At 49.1% G+C, this 19692-nt stretch overlaps 1 protein-coding gene across 1 annotated transcript in view; it reads right to left on the reverse strand.

The window, feature by feature from the left end:
- Positions 1-17126, reverse strand: part of LOC125757360 (uncharacterized) — a 60676-nt gene extending 43550 nt beyond the window's left edge. The window contains exon 1 of the mRNA XM_049412892.1: positions 16164-17126. Coding sequence (XP_049268849.1) covers positions 16164-17126 — 963 coding nt within the window. The remainder of the gene's footprint in view (positions 1-16163) is intronic.
- Between the last annotated feature and the right edge of the window lie 2566 nt (positions 17127-19692).

The following is a 19692-nucleotide window of genomic DNA, read 5'->3' on the forward strand; positions in this document are numbered from 1 at the left end:
GACCTATAGGGGTAGGGGGATGGGGATAAAAAGAAAAGTAGAAAGAAAAGAGAAAGAAGTGATAGGTGGTCGGCAAGACCGACGAAGAGAGAAGAAGGCAGGAAAGAAGGGGAGCCGGTCACAAGAGTTCAGGGACGGGACCACGATTCAGCCAGGGGCACGATGCACGTCGGTGACGATGCGGCGAAGGCCCCGTCGATGAGAGGCGCATGGCATGGCGGTCGAGGCAGCCGTCATGGGGCGTCGATCAGCGAGAGGCACGAGGAGAGATCCAGGGCGTCGCGAACGATGCAACCGTTCTTCTTGAAATCCTGCGAGCAACTCCCGGGCGTTTGATCTGGTTGTCTGCGTCTGGCTCGAGTGGGGCTTTAAAGTGGGTGAGGGGGGAACGCTGCGCCGGCGTCCTTTAATAGTTGTTTTTTCGTTGTTCGCGCTTCTTGGGCGAGTGGCTGGCGCCGTGCTATCCCGCTGCCGTTTAAAAGCGGCCGCGTACGCGCTTTATTGACGTGCTCGTCTGTGACATTCAGCCACCATGGGAATGATGGGTAGTACACGGATTTGCCTAATCTTCGTGCTTGCGGCTTCGAACGCACTGTGGCTTTGTTTAGTGCTGTGTTTTGGCGTTCGTTTCGGATAAAAGAATAAAGCGTTGTGAACTTCGTGACCAGATTTGAATTGATGAGTCTAAAAAGGTTAAAGTGGTGAAGTGGGACTGCTGACTTTTGCTGAACTTTGTTTTGCGATAAAACGAATGTATACATATAGGCGACGCGAAGACAAACGGAGCCGAAAGAACGAAGTTTAGACGAATCCTTGTACTTTTAAGCGCCCTGCGTTGCAGCTCACATAGACACTAGCGCCAGAGTTCTCCCTAGTATATGTTGTAGGAAACTCCATGTGAGTGGTGATGCGGCGGGGATAGGCCCTGGAAAGTCTCAAGTTCTAGTGATCGCCGCAGAGGGCGAAAGAATCAACCACGGCGAGTTCCGTCGATATTCACGTATAGTGGAACTACTGTCTCCTCTTTTAGCGGTCGGATAAGCTAGTTCGCACTTTCCGTGTTAATAATAATATCTGGGATTCTGCGTCCTAAAAGCACGACATGATTAGGAGGGAACCCCGTAGTGGAGGGCTCCGGAAACTTCGACCATCTGGGGTTCTTTAACGTGCACTTAAATCTAAGTACACAGGCCTCAAACATTTTCGCCTCCGTCGAAAATGCAGCCGCCGCGGCCGGGATTCGATACCGCGACCTTCGGGTCAGCAGTCGAGCGCCATAACCGCTAGACCGCCGGGGCGGGGCGCACTTTCCGTGTTAGGGGCGCTCAACGCGGCCAAAAATTTCATTTCAGAATATATCAGAAGATTGTTAGATGCTTAGTTACTGTGTCATTTTTCATAAAGCTAGTAGGGATCGGTTTCTGTGTTACTTCTATAATTAATACAAGAGCGTGATATTTTGAGGCCCAGTATTAAGATTACAAAGCAGCAGCCCATTGGCATCGATTGAGTTTCCGTCGCTTATTTCATTCAAATTGTACCGCGGTCGTTTTCTTTTACCGGCGTTGCGCAGCTCCGTTCTAAATCAGTTTTGATATAGTAATGCGAGTTTGTGCGCTAAACTTCACATGCCATTGCCACAAAGCGAACATGTCTAAAGCCTGTGAATCATGTCAGCTGCGGCGCTTCACCGGCTGTACCAACGTTTATAGATACTTCATAAACGTTGGGCTGTACAGCTTCCCGCGTGAAAATTCAATGCCGCAAAGAGCTCGGAGATTACCTACGAAAACGGAATAACCGTGCACCATGTGGGCGTGCGCACCTGTGAGTGAAAATGCACTGCTGTGCATTTGAGCATAGCTTTCTTTTCTTTCTTTCCTTTTTTTTAGCACGAAAGTGTTTTATGCCGGGGTCCACCACGGCTCCACTGACGCATTTCCGTCACGGATACGACGTTGTAAAATACAAAGACAAATATATGGCAAAGAAAGAAGAAAAAGTTCCGTCACCGGGAGTAGAACTTACGACCCCTCGATCCCTAGCACGCAGCGCGAAACGACTCCGCCACAGACGGCACGTTCTTCGTCATACTAACGGCGTGCTATTTATATACACCATTTGCCGGTGGCGGTAGTCAGAGTTGGGCACATCAGCGCGCTTTCGTTATCACTAGCGAGATGGCGCGATGGGCTCGAAGGGCGCACTAAAGGTCGTCGTCCCACACGTTTAGGTGAGCGTGCGCCTCTACACGGTGTGGTGGCTCGTGCGCGCGCTTATCTTATACGTCTTGCTCTCTCACCGCAAGTTTGCGTTGAAGTTACAGAGAGCACGAAGGTCACTTCGCTCACTGCAGCGGCTGCTTTTGCGAAAGGAGCCCGCTGCTCACAAACAAGTAAGTTACAACTGTGACAGTTCGCGGCTCATCCCGTGTATACCTGTGCGTTCGTTTCGTGCGTCCTCCTTGGTATTTGACCAGCGCGCTTTCACTGCCGAGCTGTGACAGCTGTTAGTTCGCGCTCATCCTGTGTATGCTCGTTCCGTGCGTCCTTTCTGCTTGAGCAGCTCATTGCGAGTTTTGAGCTGCTTGCTGTTCTTCGCGTGGCATTACAACTTGTTGCTATAGCATTCATTGCTTCGCCCTCGGGGCGAAACAATGCACAACAAACGCTCAACTACCTTATGTGAAGACACGTTTTACTTTCGTGTTATACCGATTCCTATGACAAAGGGATCAGCCATGTTTTTTTGCATGCGCTACCGTTTTTGTCATTCCATAACGTTTTACGACTTGTGCAGCTGATCAGATGCACAGCTTGTGGATTCCAAAGACATTTTTGAGATTATTTACTTCGTCCTCACTTTTGTGGAAAATATCTTTACTGCTAAACTTTTTTAACACATATTATAGCATAAGTTTTACCTATTTCTGCACAGAGGAGTCTGCTGCGATAAATGCTCATAAATTCAGTGCATGGTAGAGCCAAGTGAACCTACAGTATGTATACGCATTTGTACATTTTCGTAAGTTTACAATCATAATATTACATTTGCACATACCGTATAGTTTGTAGAGTTGGGCAATTAACTAACTTAGTATCCCCTGATTGAGTCTTGGTCAGACACTGCATGCTATTTTTCTCATACAGTGTTCTCATATGCATCGACTACTGTTTGATGCTCGTGTACTTAGATTTAGGTAGACGTTAAAGAACCCCAGGTGGTCAAAATTTCCGGAGCCCTCGACTACGGAGTCTCTCATAATCATATCGTGGTTTCGGGACGTTAAACCCCAGATATTAATATTATGTTCTCACATACATTCTTCTTAGACATGAATTACAAGTCCACTCACGCTTCTACCAGTGTAATCATGACTGTTTTTTCCTCTTCCAAACCAACCACAGCCTCCAAGAAACTGCGCACATCAGCACACACTTGGATGCTTTATCTCTGAATCTACCTCAAGTTAGCAGAGGATTTACCATTACTGAAAGTAAACTCATGGTCCAAAATCCTCACAAGGTAAGGTGTGGACACTTTAATTATTGAACCAATTTTTCTTTCAACATCTCTTTCTTGCATTTTTTCATTACTAATTTTTTTTTCTTCTCAGAAAACTGGACAAAACAGAGATCATTGGTTTACAAGCTACCCACACCAAGTTGTAAGAAGCTCAAGAGTCGCCACAGTGACAACTCTATGCGCCACCAGAGTTTACCAGGCGGACAAATGCAAGCCTTATACTGAAAAGCAGTGATAGTGTACGGTATGTTGAAGCAGTATAAGATTGGGTTCACAAATTATTGTTTCTTGCTTCATGACTTACTCAGTTTAGAGGAAATGCGCTGGTTTCAAATTTCGTGGATAGTGCATGTGAAGGGGTACACATACTGCGCGTTAATCTACGTGTCAAACTTTCCACAGAGTATCACATATAACTTGGTAGCAAATGGGCCAGTAGTAGTGCATATTTAGCAGCAAATCTTTTTCACACTGAATAAAAATTGCTGTAATTTTGAAGACTTGCAAAGCAATGGCAGGGAAAGCTACAGTAGTGTTGAAACAAAAAGTTATGTGTATAGCTTGGTTGTAGGGAGCGACATTGTGAAGGATTTAAAATAGGAAACTGTGTGCAAACACGCGTCTTTTCATTAAACGAGACATTTCGTGCAGTGATCACCTGTAGAATAGTTTCCGGGTCACTACTCTGGAATAAAGAACGTTTGATGATAGGAGTAGGAGAATGAAAGTATGTGCTTAAGGACATTTTGGGCAGTCTTCTATGAAACAGGCTGTTGAATTTGTAAAGCATTTCAAAAATGTGTGTTTAGCTTCATTCAATGAACTTTGCTAATATAATAATGGAATGATATGTAAATAGACACATCCAGAATAAAGAGGGTACAGCACTGTTGCATTTGTACAAGCAATTTGTTTTGTATGTGAAGTTGAATCACAGACAAGTAACGAATAATATTTGTTCTAGATAACAGACCAAACACATGACGCGGAGTTTTTAAAAGTATGTTTATTTTTAAGAGAAAATAAATGAGTGCACTCAATAGATATTATCAGAGTTCATTAGAGTTGGCCAGTCTTTGTGCATGTTAAAGATTGGAATGTGTAATAGCTGCTATTTCCTTGATATTGCTGTGAGCTATGCATCCAAAAATGGCTAGTTTTGTGTGACACCAATGTTAAGAGTGAGGCAGACAGTTAGGTGGTAGCGAAGAATGAAATTTTAAGTTCAGCTGCTGCAATCGTCCATCGTTTGAGCAGTGTCTTTCACGACTATGTACCACTGGCACCAAAAAAAAATGGGCTCATTTATTTATTTTTCAGTGCGAAGCTTAACAATTATACAAGAAGGTAGTTATGCAGAATTGGCAGATATTATTACTCACTGCCTATTATTCCAACATTGCTACTATGACTTCCAGCACTTCCCTAGCTGTCTAGTATACTACTGTTGCAAATGTCTCTATTGTGTGCGCACACATCATGTGCAGTGTATTGTCGGTGCTGTCCACTGGTAGATCATTCTTTTTTTTTACAAATGAGTGCTTTCAGGAACACGCGCAGGCATCCGTTATCACATGCGTCAGCTGATAAACAGTGGGCGAGCAAGGGTAGCTCTATTCTTGAAACCTGTCTTCCGTGACAACCTTTTCAAGAATGTTCACTTGCCGAAATGTTGGGTTCAGGCTAAGGCTTTCCTTATTCGCCAACAGTTACTCAATTGAAGTGTTTGTCACTGCAACCTCTGAAACATAAACCAAGTTCCCATTTCAACGTGATACCGTAAATGATGTTTTCCCAGAATACACGAGCTTAGCTGAACTGAAAGTTGAGCTAAATGGTCGGAATTCATCGTAAAAAGATCGGCGCGTAGACGCGAACACAGGGATATTGAGCACTATAACGAGACCACGTCATGTACTTACAGACCATCTAGCATAACAACGTGGTTTCACTTTTTTTTAACGCCATGTGCCTCTCGCCAATGTGCTGTCAAAAAATTTGGCCGCGTATCTGCGTGCTTCGCTGCAAATGTCGTGTAAAGACGATAGAAGAGGCGCTGTGTGAGATATGGACGCCATCTGGCAATACGTCGGGAAACATGAGTGCTGTGTTGCGTGCTGGTAGTCCCGGCGCAGCAGCAGGCGAAGACCGGCGGTGACCAACGCGACCAGTGGGGACGCCAGCCAGCCCGAACACGCGGTTTGGTGCGAAGCACTGAAGCAGAAGAAACGTCCGCACTCAACGAGTACTCTCCACACACTCTTTTATTTACACGTCGCCTGGGTAAAACAGGAATGCCAGAGCGGCGCCCACAACCGGCAGCCTGAAGGCCGCCCCCAACGCTGCTTTTTCATTTTTTAAATATTTTTTTCACCTTCTTGGCCTTCTCAAATCTAAAGTTTTTCAACACCAACCCATGGCATTCGTACAGTGTAATACAGAACCGAAACCGAAACACAACAATGAGCTCGTGTGGAGGGCACGGAGGAAGGCAAATTTCAGCGCAGCTTAAGAAACTTGGGTCCTTAAAATTACGTATGTATGCATTTTCTATTAAAGGAACACGCCATCTGATACTGACCTAATGAAGTTGCACCTCAGATATGCATGATATTTACTTTTTGATCGACAACGTTCACAAGTATGAACAGCCGTACCAGTTCAAGAAGGCTGGCTCTTGGGCAAGTGGTTCAACTTTGGCCGAGTGGCTGAATCGAGGGACGTGCCGACAAACAGAAAGACAGACAGACAGACAGACAGACCAAAATTTCTCCGTTTAAGTATCCCAAGAAAGACTATCGTCTTCAATAGTGCATTAGGGCTCAGGCTAATCTTAGGCACTGCATCTTTTGCGAGCAGGTTTAACGCGATATTAACGCGATAGCGTTAAAGAGCTCGTATCGCAGAAATTGCGCCGTCGGCGTCGGGGCCGTTGGTTGTGAGCGAAAAATCATCATCATGTCCATGACCGAAAAATCGAAAAAGCTGCAAATAAAATAAATAATAAAAATGTTGGGTCCGAGTGAGAATCGAACCCAGGCAGTCTGCGTGGCAAGCAGGTGTTCTACCACACAGCCACTCCTCTGCTTGGAGCTGCACTGAAAGTAACTTTCATGCTTCCCAAAAATGCGCGTCCTGTATACAGGTGTCACAGTACTAGATGTAATATCGCAGTAATCTTGCGTGGTACAAGCGTACATTGCCATCGGGCGTCACACCATGTCAATATCATTACGACTTCGTGGTTGAAAGACAGCCACCCATTACAAAAGGCGCACACATTAGTGCGCGTATTCCCTTAAGACCACGTAGTGGGTGCATCGCAACTTCGAAGAAGTTTCTCGCGCATAATTGCTCCTTGTTTAAAGCATGCTACCCATTACATAAGACACACGCCTTAGTGGGCGCATTCTGTTAAACCCTCGTAGTGTTCGAACTGCGCACTAGGAACAGAATATCGCTATCGCGTTCAGCTCTTAAAGGCGAAGCTTAAGCGTCCCCCAATTTTGATGATGTTTGTTTATTGCCGCTCAACTCGTCAAACGCGCATGTGTAGTGAGAAAGACGACGGGGAGCACTGTACGCAAGTACTGGGCAAGGGTCACCCATCGTAAATAGTACCGTTGGCTGACGCTTCGTTCTGCATACTATAAGAACGCAGAACGAGTGAAGAGACATAGAGTTGCTCAATTTCAGCTGGTAATTTTATTAAGCAGGTGGCTAATTCTGTTCCTTGGTATTGTTCAACTCTGTGACTGACAGTGCTGCTTGTTTACGTGTATACAGCTACATTCACGGTTCGAGCTGGTATGGTGGCGCTGCTGGTCTCGCCCTCTGTCGGGCCAGCGGCGCACTGTTAGGATTGTCGCCTACGGGCCCGTCTGCTTGTTTCAAGGCGGCGGCGACGGTTGCGGCGGTCGCTGTTCTCCAAGAACGGCAACTGTAGTTTTTTTTTGTCTGCGTATATAAGTACGCTGTGCTAGCTTATGTTCCGAAAAAGCAGCCTGCAGCGACACTTGTTAACATAAGCATTTAACAAAACTTGGTCCCCTTTTCGCCTCAAGCCATTCACAAAGACAGACACTCCTCAGTCCTTCTTTTCGCTGAAAGCCGAATTGCGAGCCCTATCAAAAAACATGGCTGATCCCTCTGTCATAGGAATCGGTATAACACGAACATGAAACGTGTCTTCACGGACGTAGTTGACCGTTTGTTGCGCATTCTTTCGCCCGAAGGGCGAAAGAATGAATGCTACAGCAACAAATTGTAATGTCACGCGAAGAACGGCAAGCAGTTCGAAACTTGCAACGCGCTGCTCAAGCAGAAAGGACGCACGGAACGAACATACACAGGATGAGAGCGAACTAACTGTGAAATTTGTAACTTACTTATGCGCGAGCACTGCGCTCCTTTCGCAAAAGCGGCCGCTGCAGTGAGCCAAGTGACCTTCGTGCTCTCAACGCGAGACGTACAAAGCACCGCGATCACGAGATAAGCGTACGCACAAGCGACCACGCCCTGTAGACGCGGGCGCTCGTAGCAAAGGCGACGACCTTTCAAACGCACTCTTCCTGCGCTCTTCACGCTCTTCGAGCCTTTCGCGCCATCTCGCTAGTGATAACGAAAACACGCTGTAACACAGATCTCTGAGTACAGCCACCGGCAAATGCTGTATATAAATAGCTCCCCGTTAGCACTGCGAAGAACGTGCCGTTCGTGGCCGAATCGTTTCGCGCTGCGGAGCGAGGGGTCGTAAGTTCGATTCCGGGTGACGGAACTTTTTCTCCTGGTTTTTTTCCTTTGCCCACTTTTAGTCTTTATATTTTACAACGTCATATCAGTGACATAAATATGTCAGTGGAGCCGTGGTGGACCCTGGCATAAAACACTTTCGCGTTAAAAAAAGAAAAAAAAGCAGAGAAAACACAGCTGCTTGCGCCGGAAACAAGTTGCGTACCGCCCTTTGGACACCACGCGGGGAACGGTAGCCCCGCCCCCCCTACACACACACACACACACACACACACACACACACACACACACACACACACACACACACACACACACACACACACATTCGCACCGGAGCGCGCACGCACACACACTGTACAGATAGTGTGACTAAAAGCGCCCATCAATTCGTCACTGGTCGTCTGCTAGGAAAGCGGATGGTGATCCAAGAAGCCAGCCCGCGCGTGAACGTGAGGACAAGAAGCGACGATCGTGTGTTGTTCTGCGGTTTCCGTAGGACTGAAATTGCAATAACATGTGCTTCACACGGAGCTGCTCGTCGCTTAGCACGAAGTTGCACGCGAGTGGCCAGTGTGTGGTCTGAAAGAAGAATTGATGTGCGCGATGGAATTTTCCGACATTATTGGGAAGTGCTCAGTGCAATTGAAAACCGCGGGCGAGTGGAGTTGAGCTTTTGATTTTCAATGCTCTACGTGTGCTGGGTCATATGGAACTCCTTTCGTTCCCAACGAAGAGGACGCTGCAAATGCATGTCTGATTTCGCACCCTGCTCGCCGTTCTGGCTGGCAAGATATCACGCGTGAGAGCAGAGGATGCAGACAGGCACATTGTGCCTCTAGGTGGCCGCTGTCAGCCTGCTACCTTCCTATTTCTTTGTGACCTTATAAGTCTGTGTATACAAAAAAAAATAAATGATGACAGGTGAAAAAAAGAAACGCAAGAGAGTGAGGACCCTTATGGACGGAATTCGAGGCGTTGCATACGCGCCGCACAGCTGCGGTCTTTCATTTTCGTCCGACTTCCGTGGTAACCGGCAGAACTTTAAAGCTAGTTGCTTCCGAACGGTGTTCCTGAAGCTTTTGTGCCAGCCATGCACGCACAAGTGCGAAAAAGTACCGGACTTCTGCGACGTTTTTACGTCCTATCGGCGAGGACCCATGCGTTTCTACCGTGACTGCGCACCCGGGAGCAACAAACGACAATCCCAACTTTTCCGCCGCGGGCGTCTGGTGGCGCTGCGTGTTCGCTTCAAAACATTAGGCCTTAACAATGAAAGCTTACTTGCTTGGCGTGTTATTTGCCAGTGAGGCCTCTTGGTAACCTGGTGACATAACGGAAATATTTGTAGTAACGTTAGGCTGCCGCGCGCGCAAATACAACCCTGGGACAGCAGTGAATAAACGCCCAGAACCAGCGGGACCACCCGCACCCGCCGCCAGCAATGCGGCAGCAATATTGCCTTAGCGCAATGATGATGATAGTCTCCGCAGCACCATCTCTTGGTCGGATACTTTAGTTCACAACGCCACCGCTACCCTTATTTCCGTTGCACTGTCAAAGGTACAGTTTCCAACAGCAACCCTATTGGCCTCGAGGTCTTGGAGTGGCGCCCTCTCGCGTGTAACGTCAGAGCGGGGACTCCGCTCTCAACCGCGCTGCAGCAGCCGCTGCTCCTTTATGCGGATCGTATGCTTCAGGCGGGAACTTTGTCGCACGAACTACAGCCTCGCGACGGTCAACTAACGCCTGCAACGAATGTTTTCGAGTGTAATCTTGAACTTTTTTTAGTTGCGGCCCAATCGACAGGGCCAGGAAATCCCCCGGATGGTCGACGAGTGCGCCGACGCCACCGACCGCATTGCTGGTAAGAAAGTGAAACTATGTCTGAGTGTTCTCGCTCGTTATCTTGTTTCCGCCGTACGATGCTTATTAGTTTGAGTGGTGCTTTCGATATTTCAGTAAGCGTGCCTTTCTCCAGCATCTACAAGTATGTAGATAAAGCTTGTGAAAGGTAGCGGTGCCTCATTGAGGGCGAGGCGGTGTACGACGCAGGACACGTTGCTGAATGCGCGGTCGAGGCCGTCAACAAAGATCGCATCACCGCCGCTGCTTTCGTCCTGCAAACAAGTGCGCAAGTGCCGCCTTGTTGCACAGCCCACTGCCGATGCCCATGATCGCAGTTTGTTCCGTAATGTTGGTTCAGTGAGAACGATATTACGTCGTAGTTCCTATTAATACCGCACAGGGCCGTCGCATGGTTATTAGAATATAACAAATAGTTAATCGCTGATTATACCACGCACAGGGCCACAGAGATTAACGTGGCAAAGGCAAGCTGGGTGCATTTTCACGCCACGCAGCCTAACGAAAAGCTTAAAGAGCTCCGCTTTTAAAAACGCGTCTGCACTGCCTCAGGTGAAAACTTTTAGAGGATGTGCACTAAACAGCGGCAACGGGTTTCGCTTATGACTTTATGATAATCAGTCCGTTAGGCGCGCGCTCGCCTTCATAAGTAAAATACGTATGTACGCCATCCAAATGCAGTCATAGTCTCAGATATCCTGCGCCGCTCAGCTGAACTCACGAGGCGCGCTTTCCTTCGAGGCGATTCGGAGGCCGCGTCGTCGGCTCCTTGTCTAGGGGCCTTCGCGGCAGGTTGTGGGACGGCACCGCACCTGGTGTAAGTCGCCTATGCTTATAGCCTGCGTGCAATAAACGCCTTAAGTATTGGCGAGGCGCTTAAACACGGTCACAAGCTTACCTAAGAGTCGCGCGTACGGTGGGTAGCAGAAGTCACTGTCCGCGAAGTGCTTGCTGCACACGGTCGATGAAGGCGTGGGGCGCTTTCCCAGTCTGAGCTTGCGATGCACTTCTTCAGCTTTGGGTCCTTAGGGTAGTTGTCTAAGCTAACGCCTTTTCACGAGCGGACGAAGTACACTGAGGCACAGAGCAGTACTTCACCATTGCGCAGCACTCGCCGCGGCGACAAGCAGCCGCAGTTCTAAAAAACAAAGAGTTGTAGTTCTAAATCAACGTTACAAGCAGACCCACGGTTGTTCGAACAGCGTCAGTAGCCACCATACGCAAGATAACCAATTGAACTGCTTTTTTTGTTGAGATTTACCACAACGGTGGTTTCAACACGGCGCTGGGCCTACGTAGCAGAAGAAAGCGCGCGAATCCCCGCTCTGACGTCATACATGCGCCGTTCGCAGCGCCGCCATCGGTCGCACACCAGGCCAATACCACATGGTATGGGAATGTCCACACAATTCACTCATGCAACCTAGCGCACAACTAAGCATAAAAGGGTGGGAGGCAGCCCTGTCCAGCTTGAATCCGAAGACCCGGGATGCCCTCGTGAAACGTGCCAAGACAGCGACACGCGCCAATGGGATCCCGACTAAGGATCCCACTCACCGATCTTCTCACAGAACATCAAATAAACGTTTTATTCTCTCTCTCCCTTCTCTAAGTGGTCGTATAAGTGTTCCGTGGCGGGGAGCTTCGACGGCGGCGACGGAACGCCACGGTAGCGTTCGGCGCGCGCAGCGTTTCATTTTCATTTTGCAGCGCCGGGTGGGGAGAACATCTGCTACAACCCTCGACAAAGCGCCCGTAGTGCGCAATAATGATGGTTGTCATTTCACAATCTACGATAAAGGTGATGAAAGTGGAAGACCATTATAACCAGTTTTGCACAGAGCTTATATCTTTTAACCTCGAATTTCTGGTGCGCTAGAACCAAACCGCTCAAAACCTAAACATTTCTCCCTAAATCACCGGCCACTGCAACCTTAAGCGATGCTTAAAGGGCCCCTAAACCACGAAGAGGTCGAAATTTAGTTGTGGCGTTGCAGTTGTGCACGAGTCTACAGCGAACGCTGGCGGAGTTCCACGCGCTTTCTCAATTCGCTCTTTCCTTCGCTAGTCTGCGTTCGTCGACTCGTCCATTCACCTCTCCGAGCGCCCTTCCTCAGCGTCCGAGGTGGAAACGCAAGAAGCGCGCGCATCTGCTAGCAGAAAACAGGCACTTGTTCGCCCACTGACAGCGTCACTTCCTCGCGACGTCACCTAATCGTACAGGTGACGTCACGGTGGCTGTTGTCAACAGAACAAAGGCACGGAGAGGAGCAGGCGAGCGTTGTTGGTGGTTTAGTGGCCCTTTAAGAGAAGGGAGCTTCTACGGCGACGGCGGGGTGCGGGCCTAAGGAGCTTCGCTCTTAAAAACTGACAACGTCCCCTGTGCATCCGCCTCAGTCGACTCGAAGGCGAAAGCCATCGTCTTCCTCTTTTAGTTGCGAAGCAGCTTTTGCAGCTGGGCTGTATCCGTAGTTCCATTGGCGACCGTCCCACCTAGCATAGCCATCTGAACGTGCACTCGCACCAAGGAGAAGTCTTCTTCCTCTTGTTCTTCGACCGCCTTGATGATGATACGTGCAGAGTACCTTAGGGGCCCGGGCTGTAGCCAACGTTTCTAGAACCAGTTCAGTTTCACAGCTCCCCATAGACGCTTGCTCTCCGAAGTGGACGCGACGGCCGACGCAAGAACTAGCGGCGCTGCAGTTCCATCTTGCATCATGCCTCACACGTCGTCTGCTACAACACCCATGTGACCTATCGTCGCTGCAGCTTTCGACGGCCGTGACAGCCGAGATTCCGACAGTTAAACTTTTTCAATAACCTCGGCTGTTTCAAAAAGCGATCATTTCACAAGCTATGCTCCATAAACATCAAAAGTTAATCAAAATGTAAAATTAAAGTGAGCTGCAAGTCGCCATGACTCTCATCGACCCTTTAGTATAAACGCGCCCGATCTCACGTCGTTGATAATGTATTGGGCAGAATTCACGGAAGATTCACACATGACGCGTGTCATTGGTGTAAGGCAATCGTTCGATTTAGTGCGGCGACGTACGCTAGGGGGACCGTTGTAATGAAGTAACCACGTAAACCAACAGTACAATGAAATTTTGATGTTTAATATATACACGGTGTTTCTCACGTGTTTACTTGATCATATACTGGGCGAAATTACTCGGAGTATTCACGGTGTATTGAACCGTCCGCGCCCCCCTCCGAAAGCTTTCTGCAATTACCGAGGATTCGCAATGCCTCCGGGATATGAGGCATTGTAAGCTATCTGCACTTCACCTTGTTTTGCACTGCCCCCGGGATCGGCCCACCTTTGACCTAGCAATGATGCTATGTAATGACGTCACGCATTTTTGTGATCTGTGACGTCATGATGATGTCATATGGTGACGTCATCAAGTGATGATAGCCCTCTCGACGACAAGATGTAACGCCGACATGGAGGATTTTACACATCAGGGAGATTTAGACTTTGCTAAAATGTGATGCCAAAGTCGCGGCAGTCATGCGGTTCCAGAGGCTGGCGAAAGCTAGGGAGAAGGTCAATGACGCCATGCCGATGCAGCCCCAAAAGAACGTCCTTGGGAAAGCTGCAACTTACAACAAAGCTCTACGCTTACGCATCACTGAGAAAACAACAAGGCAGGTTAAATAAACATCCTTGAATAACCCCCAAAGGAGTTCCTGCATGGCATTTTCATTCATTCATTCATTCATTCATTCATTCATTCATTCATTCATTCATTCATTCATTGCTATGGCGAGCGGCTGTGCTATGGCTACAGTGCTTCTTTTGGTGGATCCTGCGCCTTGTTTGGGGAAGAATTTTTAGCGGACATTTAAAAGGCACCATTCCAAGCATTTTCTTTACGTTGTAGTCGCTTGCTTAAAGGATAAAATGGAAATCGAATTAAGGTTTTGCAGTACGTTTCATTCTGTAGGCTAGAGGTAAACATATTTTGAATAGGCAGCCGAACTTTGAAATGTAACCAGACCTAGCACGGAGGCCCTTCAGGATGAGTTAGACTAGGTGTATGCTTTTACATTCGGCTCCATCTGCAATTTCGTCCGTAGTGTGGTTATGCTGCCTATTTAAAGGCACGGTTTGCAGGCCCGTATTATTAAGAATTATAATTCGAATCCACGTATGTGCGCATTGTGTTCTCGAGCGTGTGACGAACACATGCTCGAGTACACAGAGAGTAGCAGTTGCCAACTGATGTTTGTGTGTGTAATGGCGGTTTTCACTGGGAGATCTAGAGCGGCTGCCAAAATCCTAGAGCGACCACTCGGATTGCACCAAACAGAATTCGTCCATCAAACATGAGAACGCTCCCCATGATATCTTGCCGGACGTTCTTTTTGCAAAGGTTACATAAACCGGTTCCGGAAACTGTTCCTGCTTCCGTACGTTTTCATGGTAGCCTTGGTGGCTGCCGAGGAGGTTATTTCTTTTTAAACCTCCTTGGTCTTGCACATCGCTTTGTTTACCGGGTGACAGTTTTTGGTCATTTTTCATGTTCCTCGCGTAGCCATCGGTATTTTATTTGGCTACACTGGAAGTAGACTGGCCTTCACACCCTCCAGGCATGCCTCCGCCGTCGGCGGGCCCCTCGAGGAAACGGAACAGTGAACTCAGCGACACCACAGTAAGTCCACCGAACTGTATTCGGCAAGCAGTGACGATCCCGACGATGAATTCACGCCTGTTTACAGTCGTAAACCAAAACGAAGATCTAGGGGTGCTTCACCAGCTTCAACCGCATCTACTGTGAAGCCGAAGGCGGCTTCAATGAACTACACCGTCTTATTTGTGCCTGTTACGCCATCGGACAATCTGAGACAGCTGAATCGGCAGACCATCTCGAGGAACCTCGAGTCTCTGGCTCCAAACGAAATCAAGGATGTTCGAGTCAACACCCGCAAGAATGTCTTGGCTATCGACGTTATACACCAGGCATCTCTGCTTGCTCTGACCAGGGTCACAGACTTCGACGGTATCAAGGTTCGAGCTAACGTTCCACTTAACAAGGACATGGTGGTAGGTGTAATATACGATGTTGACATCTCCATTCCTTGTGGCGACCTTGCAATCCTCGTCAAGGAAGTCAGTGAGCATAGCATCATCGTCCAAGTCTCACGTCTTGGCAACTCGCGTTGCGTAAAGATTGTCTTCAAAGGTGACACATTGCCATCCCACGTGAAGGTGGGACACTTTCGTCACGTGGTCCGTCCGTTTACACCAAGACCACTCCAGTGCCGTAAATGTAAAAATAATGGGTCATGTGAGCGGAGTTTGCCGGAACGTGGCGATTTGCCCCCGCTGTGCAGAGCTACACAATGCGGAATCCTGCCGAGCAACGGCCCTCAAATGTACCAACTGCCATGGATCACACGAAGCCTCATTAAGGGACTGTCCATTAGTGAAAAAATTCACCGCCATATCCACGAGGTGAATGATGTTAGAGGAGCTTGCTCGGAGGTGATCGGGTAACCCGCGAATGCTCGCACACATTTCTGTACCATCATATATAGACGTGACAACGTTGTTATATATGCATTACATACACAATGTTTATTAATGTACGGTTGGATGCAGTATATACATTTGGATGAAGTATATATACATTTGGATGAAGTATATATACATTTGGATGAACTATAAACATTATATGTACACAAGACATGTTGTTTACCAAGTTGAAACACATTCCTCTACCATCATATATAGACGTGACAACGTTGTTATATACGCATTACATACACAATGTTTATCAATTTACGGTTCGATGCACTACATACATTTTGATGAAGTATATAATTATTTGAATGAACTATAAACATTGTATATACACAAGAGATGTTCTTTTACAGAGTACAAGGGCGTCCGTCGATGAGCTTGGGGACTCGTTCCCCTTTAAAGATGAGGGCTATGTGATCAGTGGAGTATGTTGCCAAGGGATCATCGATGATGGGACGCAATGGAAAGTTTGAGAAGGCAACATCGATACAGGTGCCCTTGATGGTGGTAGACCTTTTCTGTAGCAAGGCTTGTTAACGAGCCGGCGCTTGATGTGTACGTCAAAGGCGGCGTCGTCGGGCACGTTCCGCGGCAGGCACTGCACAGTCTTGGCCACGTCGATCGGCACATTAACCACCTGCCCCTTTATGCCGTACTGGCCGCTGCCGTGAGTCAAACGCCTGGCGCTCATAAATGGCAGACGTGGAGCTATCAGGCGTTCTTCAACGGGGTTGAGAGCAGGCAGGTGAGAGGGCCGGGGAGGATATCGGTACCCGTGCGTAACACTCATCGTAGGAACTTTTCCCGCCACCAGAGCGCTTTTACACGTAGAGCAAACTCTGTACGTACTGAAGTCTGTCGGCGGGGCCGATGGCGTGGCAGCGACAGGGAACTCTCTTTCAAAGACTGCGACGGCGTTGGCGCGGGACTGCTCGTTACGGATGCTCGCGATTATGGTCATGTTATTGTCGAACCACAAGCGGTCGCATACCTTGCAGCTGTGGCCGAAGGTGTGGTCGAGGAAATCCCGCTTGAAGCGCGCGTCGGCGCCGCCAACCTCAGGTAGCAACCGCTTTTGACGCTTAGCCGCGGCATCCCGCGCCCGCACTTGGGGGTTCTCTTGCCGCCGCTTCCGATCTGCTTCTGCTTTGCGACCTCTCACCGCGGGGTCCGCTCGACGGCGCGCATCTCTGGCCCGCACCTCCGGGTTTGCTTGACGGCGAGCCCTGTGCGCTTCGGCCTCCCGGGCTCTCACCGCAGGGTCTTGGCGTCGAGCCCGAGCTGCTTCTACTCGGCGACATCTCACCGCAGGGTCCGCTTGACGGCGCGCTTCGCTGGCCCGCACCTCCGGGTCCGCTTGACGGCGCGCCCTCTTCGCTTCGGCCTCCCGGGCTCTAACCGCAGGGTCTTGGCGTCGAGCCCGTCGCGCTGCTGCCTTGGCTGGGGTGTTCATGATGCGGAGATGTATCCAAGCGAAGATGTATCCTAGAAGAGTCACCTAACCAGCGCTTGCGCCACTTGCGCCGAGCGTGGTGTGCGCCGCCTTGAGCAGTGGCTGGCGGTGGCGCGCCATCTAGTGAGCATTCTTGAAGTCACCGGAGAGAGCGCAGCTGCGCCGAGCGTAGTGTGTGCCGCCTTGAGCGGTGGCGCAATCTAGCGAGCATTCTTGAAATCACCGGAAAGAGCGCAGCTGCGCTCCTGGCGGGACCCATGAGAAGTAGGGAGCCGACGGTCACTGCGATGTGGACAAGGCGCGAGCATAAGAAGCTTGGCGAGCAAGCTCCTAAAAAGAATGGAGCGTCATGAAACAGATGATACGGGACGGCTCGACGCACAAAAAGGCTGCTGATGTGGTGAGAAATAGACAACGACGCTCGCGTTGGCGACGAAGGTCTAAGACTACTGCTACCCAATCTGGACGGACAACGCGATCCCCTACTCCGACAGACCGTCAGACTTCCCTTAAACGACAGCTACCACCACTGCCGCCACCATCAACGCCCAATGCATCACAATTGGAGAGCCGGAAAGACGCAGAAGCTTTGAAAGCGGCGGCGAATGTCGCGTGGCCCTCACTACCACCACTGCGCACTCATAAAGAGCCGATGCAGAATGCCCCGCAGTGTGCTTCATCGCCCACAGGTTGCCACGACAAGAACCTACAAGTCCTCGCTGTGTTGAGGTCTCTCATGACCACGATGCGCACCTCCTCAACGGAATGACAACTCCGTCAGCTCAATGCACTCTGCAAGTTCTAGATTCCTTGGAGCCAGTCCTTGCAAGCCTTTTTTAACATCTCGCAGAGGAACCAGTATCAAACATTTCTCGGTTGGGACAGTCTAAGTGTGTGCGGTGAACACTGCTTGTGTGTGCACGTATTACTTGTCCCCTCTTTCCTCCTTGCTCTCTCTATTCTTTCTTCTCCCCTTCCCCCTCCCCCCGTGCAGGGTAGCAAACCGGGTACAACGTGGTTAACCTCCCTGCCTTTCCTTCGCTTTTATTTCTCCCCTTGGTCGCTGCAAAGCGCGACTACAGTGGCTCGCAAACTGACGGAAGTGACCTATGGTGCTCGTTCTATTTCCGACCGAATCCGGGACTCGGCGACAGAGCAAATGGGAGTGATCCGGCGCGGAGCGAGTTGCTCGGAAACGACCAGTGGAAGGCGCGAACGCGCTCCGGATCGACCAGCGAAAAACTTCATTAAGTTTCTTTTGTTTTTCCTACGACCAACTATAGCTTCGCTATAACCACCAGGCCTTTTTGGCACTGGAACTCTTGTTTGTCTTACCTACACCATTAGAAGTTATTGCATCCCACACCGGACGAATCAGAGCACGTGTTCTGGGAGCGGAGCAGAAGATGGAGAGGAGAACGAAGGGCGCGGGTGCCGGTGCATGATGATGACCGTTTTCCGTTCGCTCTGCAGAGACTAACGGTCGGCTTAAACAACTCCGCTATTAAAAAGAAATGAAAATGCGCCTTCTTTATGCGGGAGTGAACGCAGTTTAAGGGACAGCAGAAAGATTGAGTGAAGCTTGCTTGATACGTTCCTATCCTTGAAAGAGGATTCTGGGCCGTGGCGCTGTTGTAGTCCTTGGTCGACGCTCGCGTGATAGCCTTCAAATCGTGCTAGATTGTACGGAAACGACCACCGGGATTTCTGTCAAAGTCTACTAGTAGACATGCAGGCCAAATAAAACAGCACGCGCATTGCTTTCAAGCTATTCTCCCACGTGTTTCTTCTTGCTTTATGTTTACAGCCCGTTATACACGTAACCACTGCCTTGCGCAGGAATGTCTCGGAACGTCCCCGATTATTTTAGAATCTTCCGATAAGACTTTGCGCACAACGCCAACAATAGAGTTTATCTTGCCATGGAACTAACGCGGCCAGCAGCGATAACGCCGAAAACTGCGATGTCACATTTATAACTGCCGACCCGCCTTACCGCTAGATCAGATAACCGACGACCGACGTCCGTGGTTGCCGCTTTCGTTGCAGTCGGAGTGCGACTGCTTTTACAAGGCACAAGCTCGCCCAACAAAGCGTTTCATCTTTACCGCCTGCGTTTCGCTTTCTTCACCGTCACAACCACGTGACACCGTGTACGTACTAACTGCGACAAACATACAGCCACATTTGCAGCTATACAATTCTGGAACACAATATCGCCCAGCGCTAAACAATTACCACTTGCAGCGTTTAAAAAAGAACTTGTTCATTTTACTTTGCATCGTAAGCAATCTGCATTTATATATCTGCATTTCTCTACGTTACTCAGCGCGCTGTTGATATACCCTGGTCACATAGGCCACCGTAAGTGCACTTTGAGGGAGTGTACTTCGCCACTAGTGTCATTCGCAGGCTGTCAAGCGAGAACGGTTAATGACACTCGCTGCGTAGTGCACTTGCCGGCGAGTGCGTTCGCCAAACTACCCTAGTAAAACTCACTTCGCTGCGGCGGAGTGTCTAGCCTCGGTAGCAGGGGCTTGAGAATAAATAATTTATTATCAAAAGC

Source organism: Rhipicephalus sanguineus, chromosome 2 (genome assembly GCF_013339695.2).
Source record: "Rhipicephalus sanguineus isolate Rsan-2018 chromosome 2, BIME_Rsan_1.4, whole genome shotgun sequence".
In the NCBI taxonomy this organism is placed as follows: domain Eukaryota; kingdom Metazoa; phylum Arthropoda; class Arachnida; order Ixodida; family Ixodidae; genus Rhipicephalus; species Rhipicephalus sanguineus.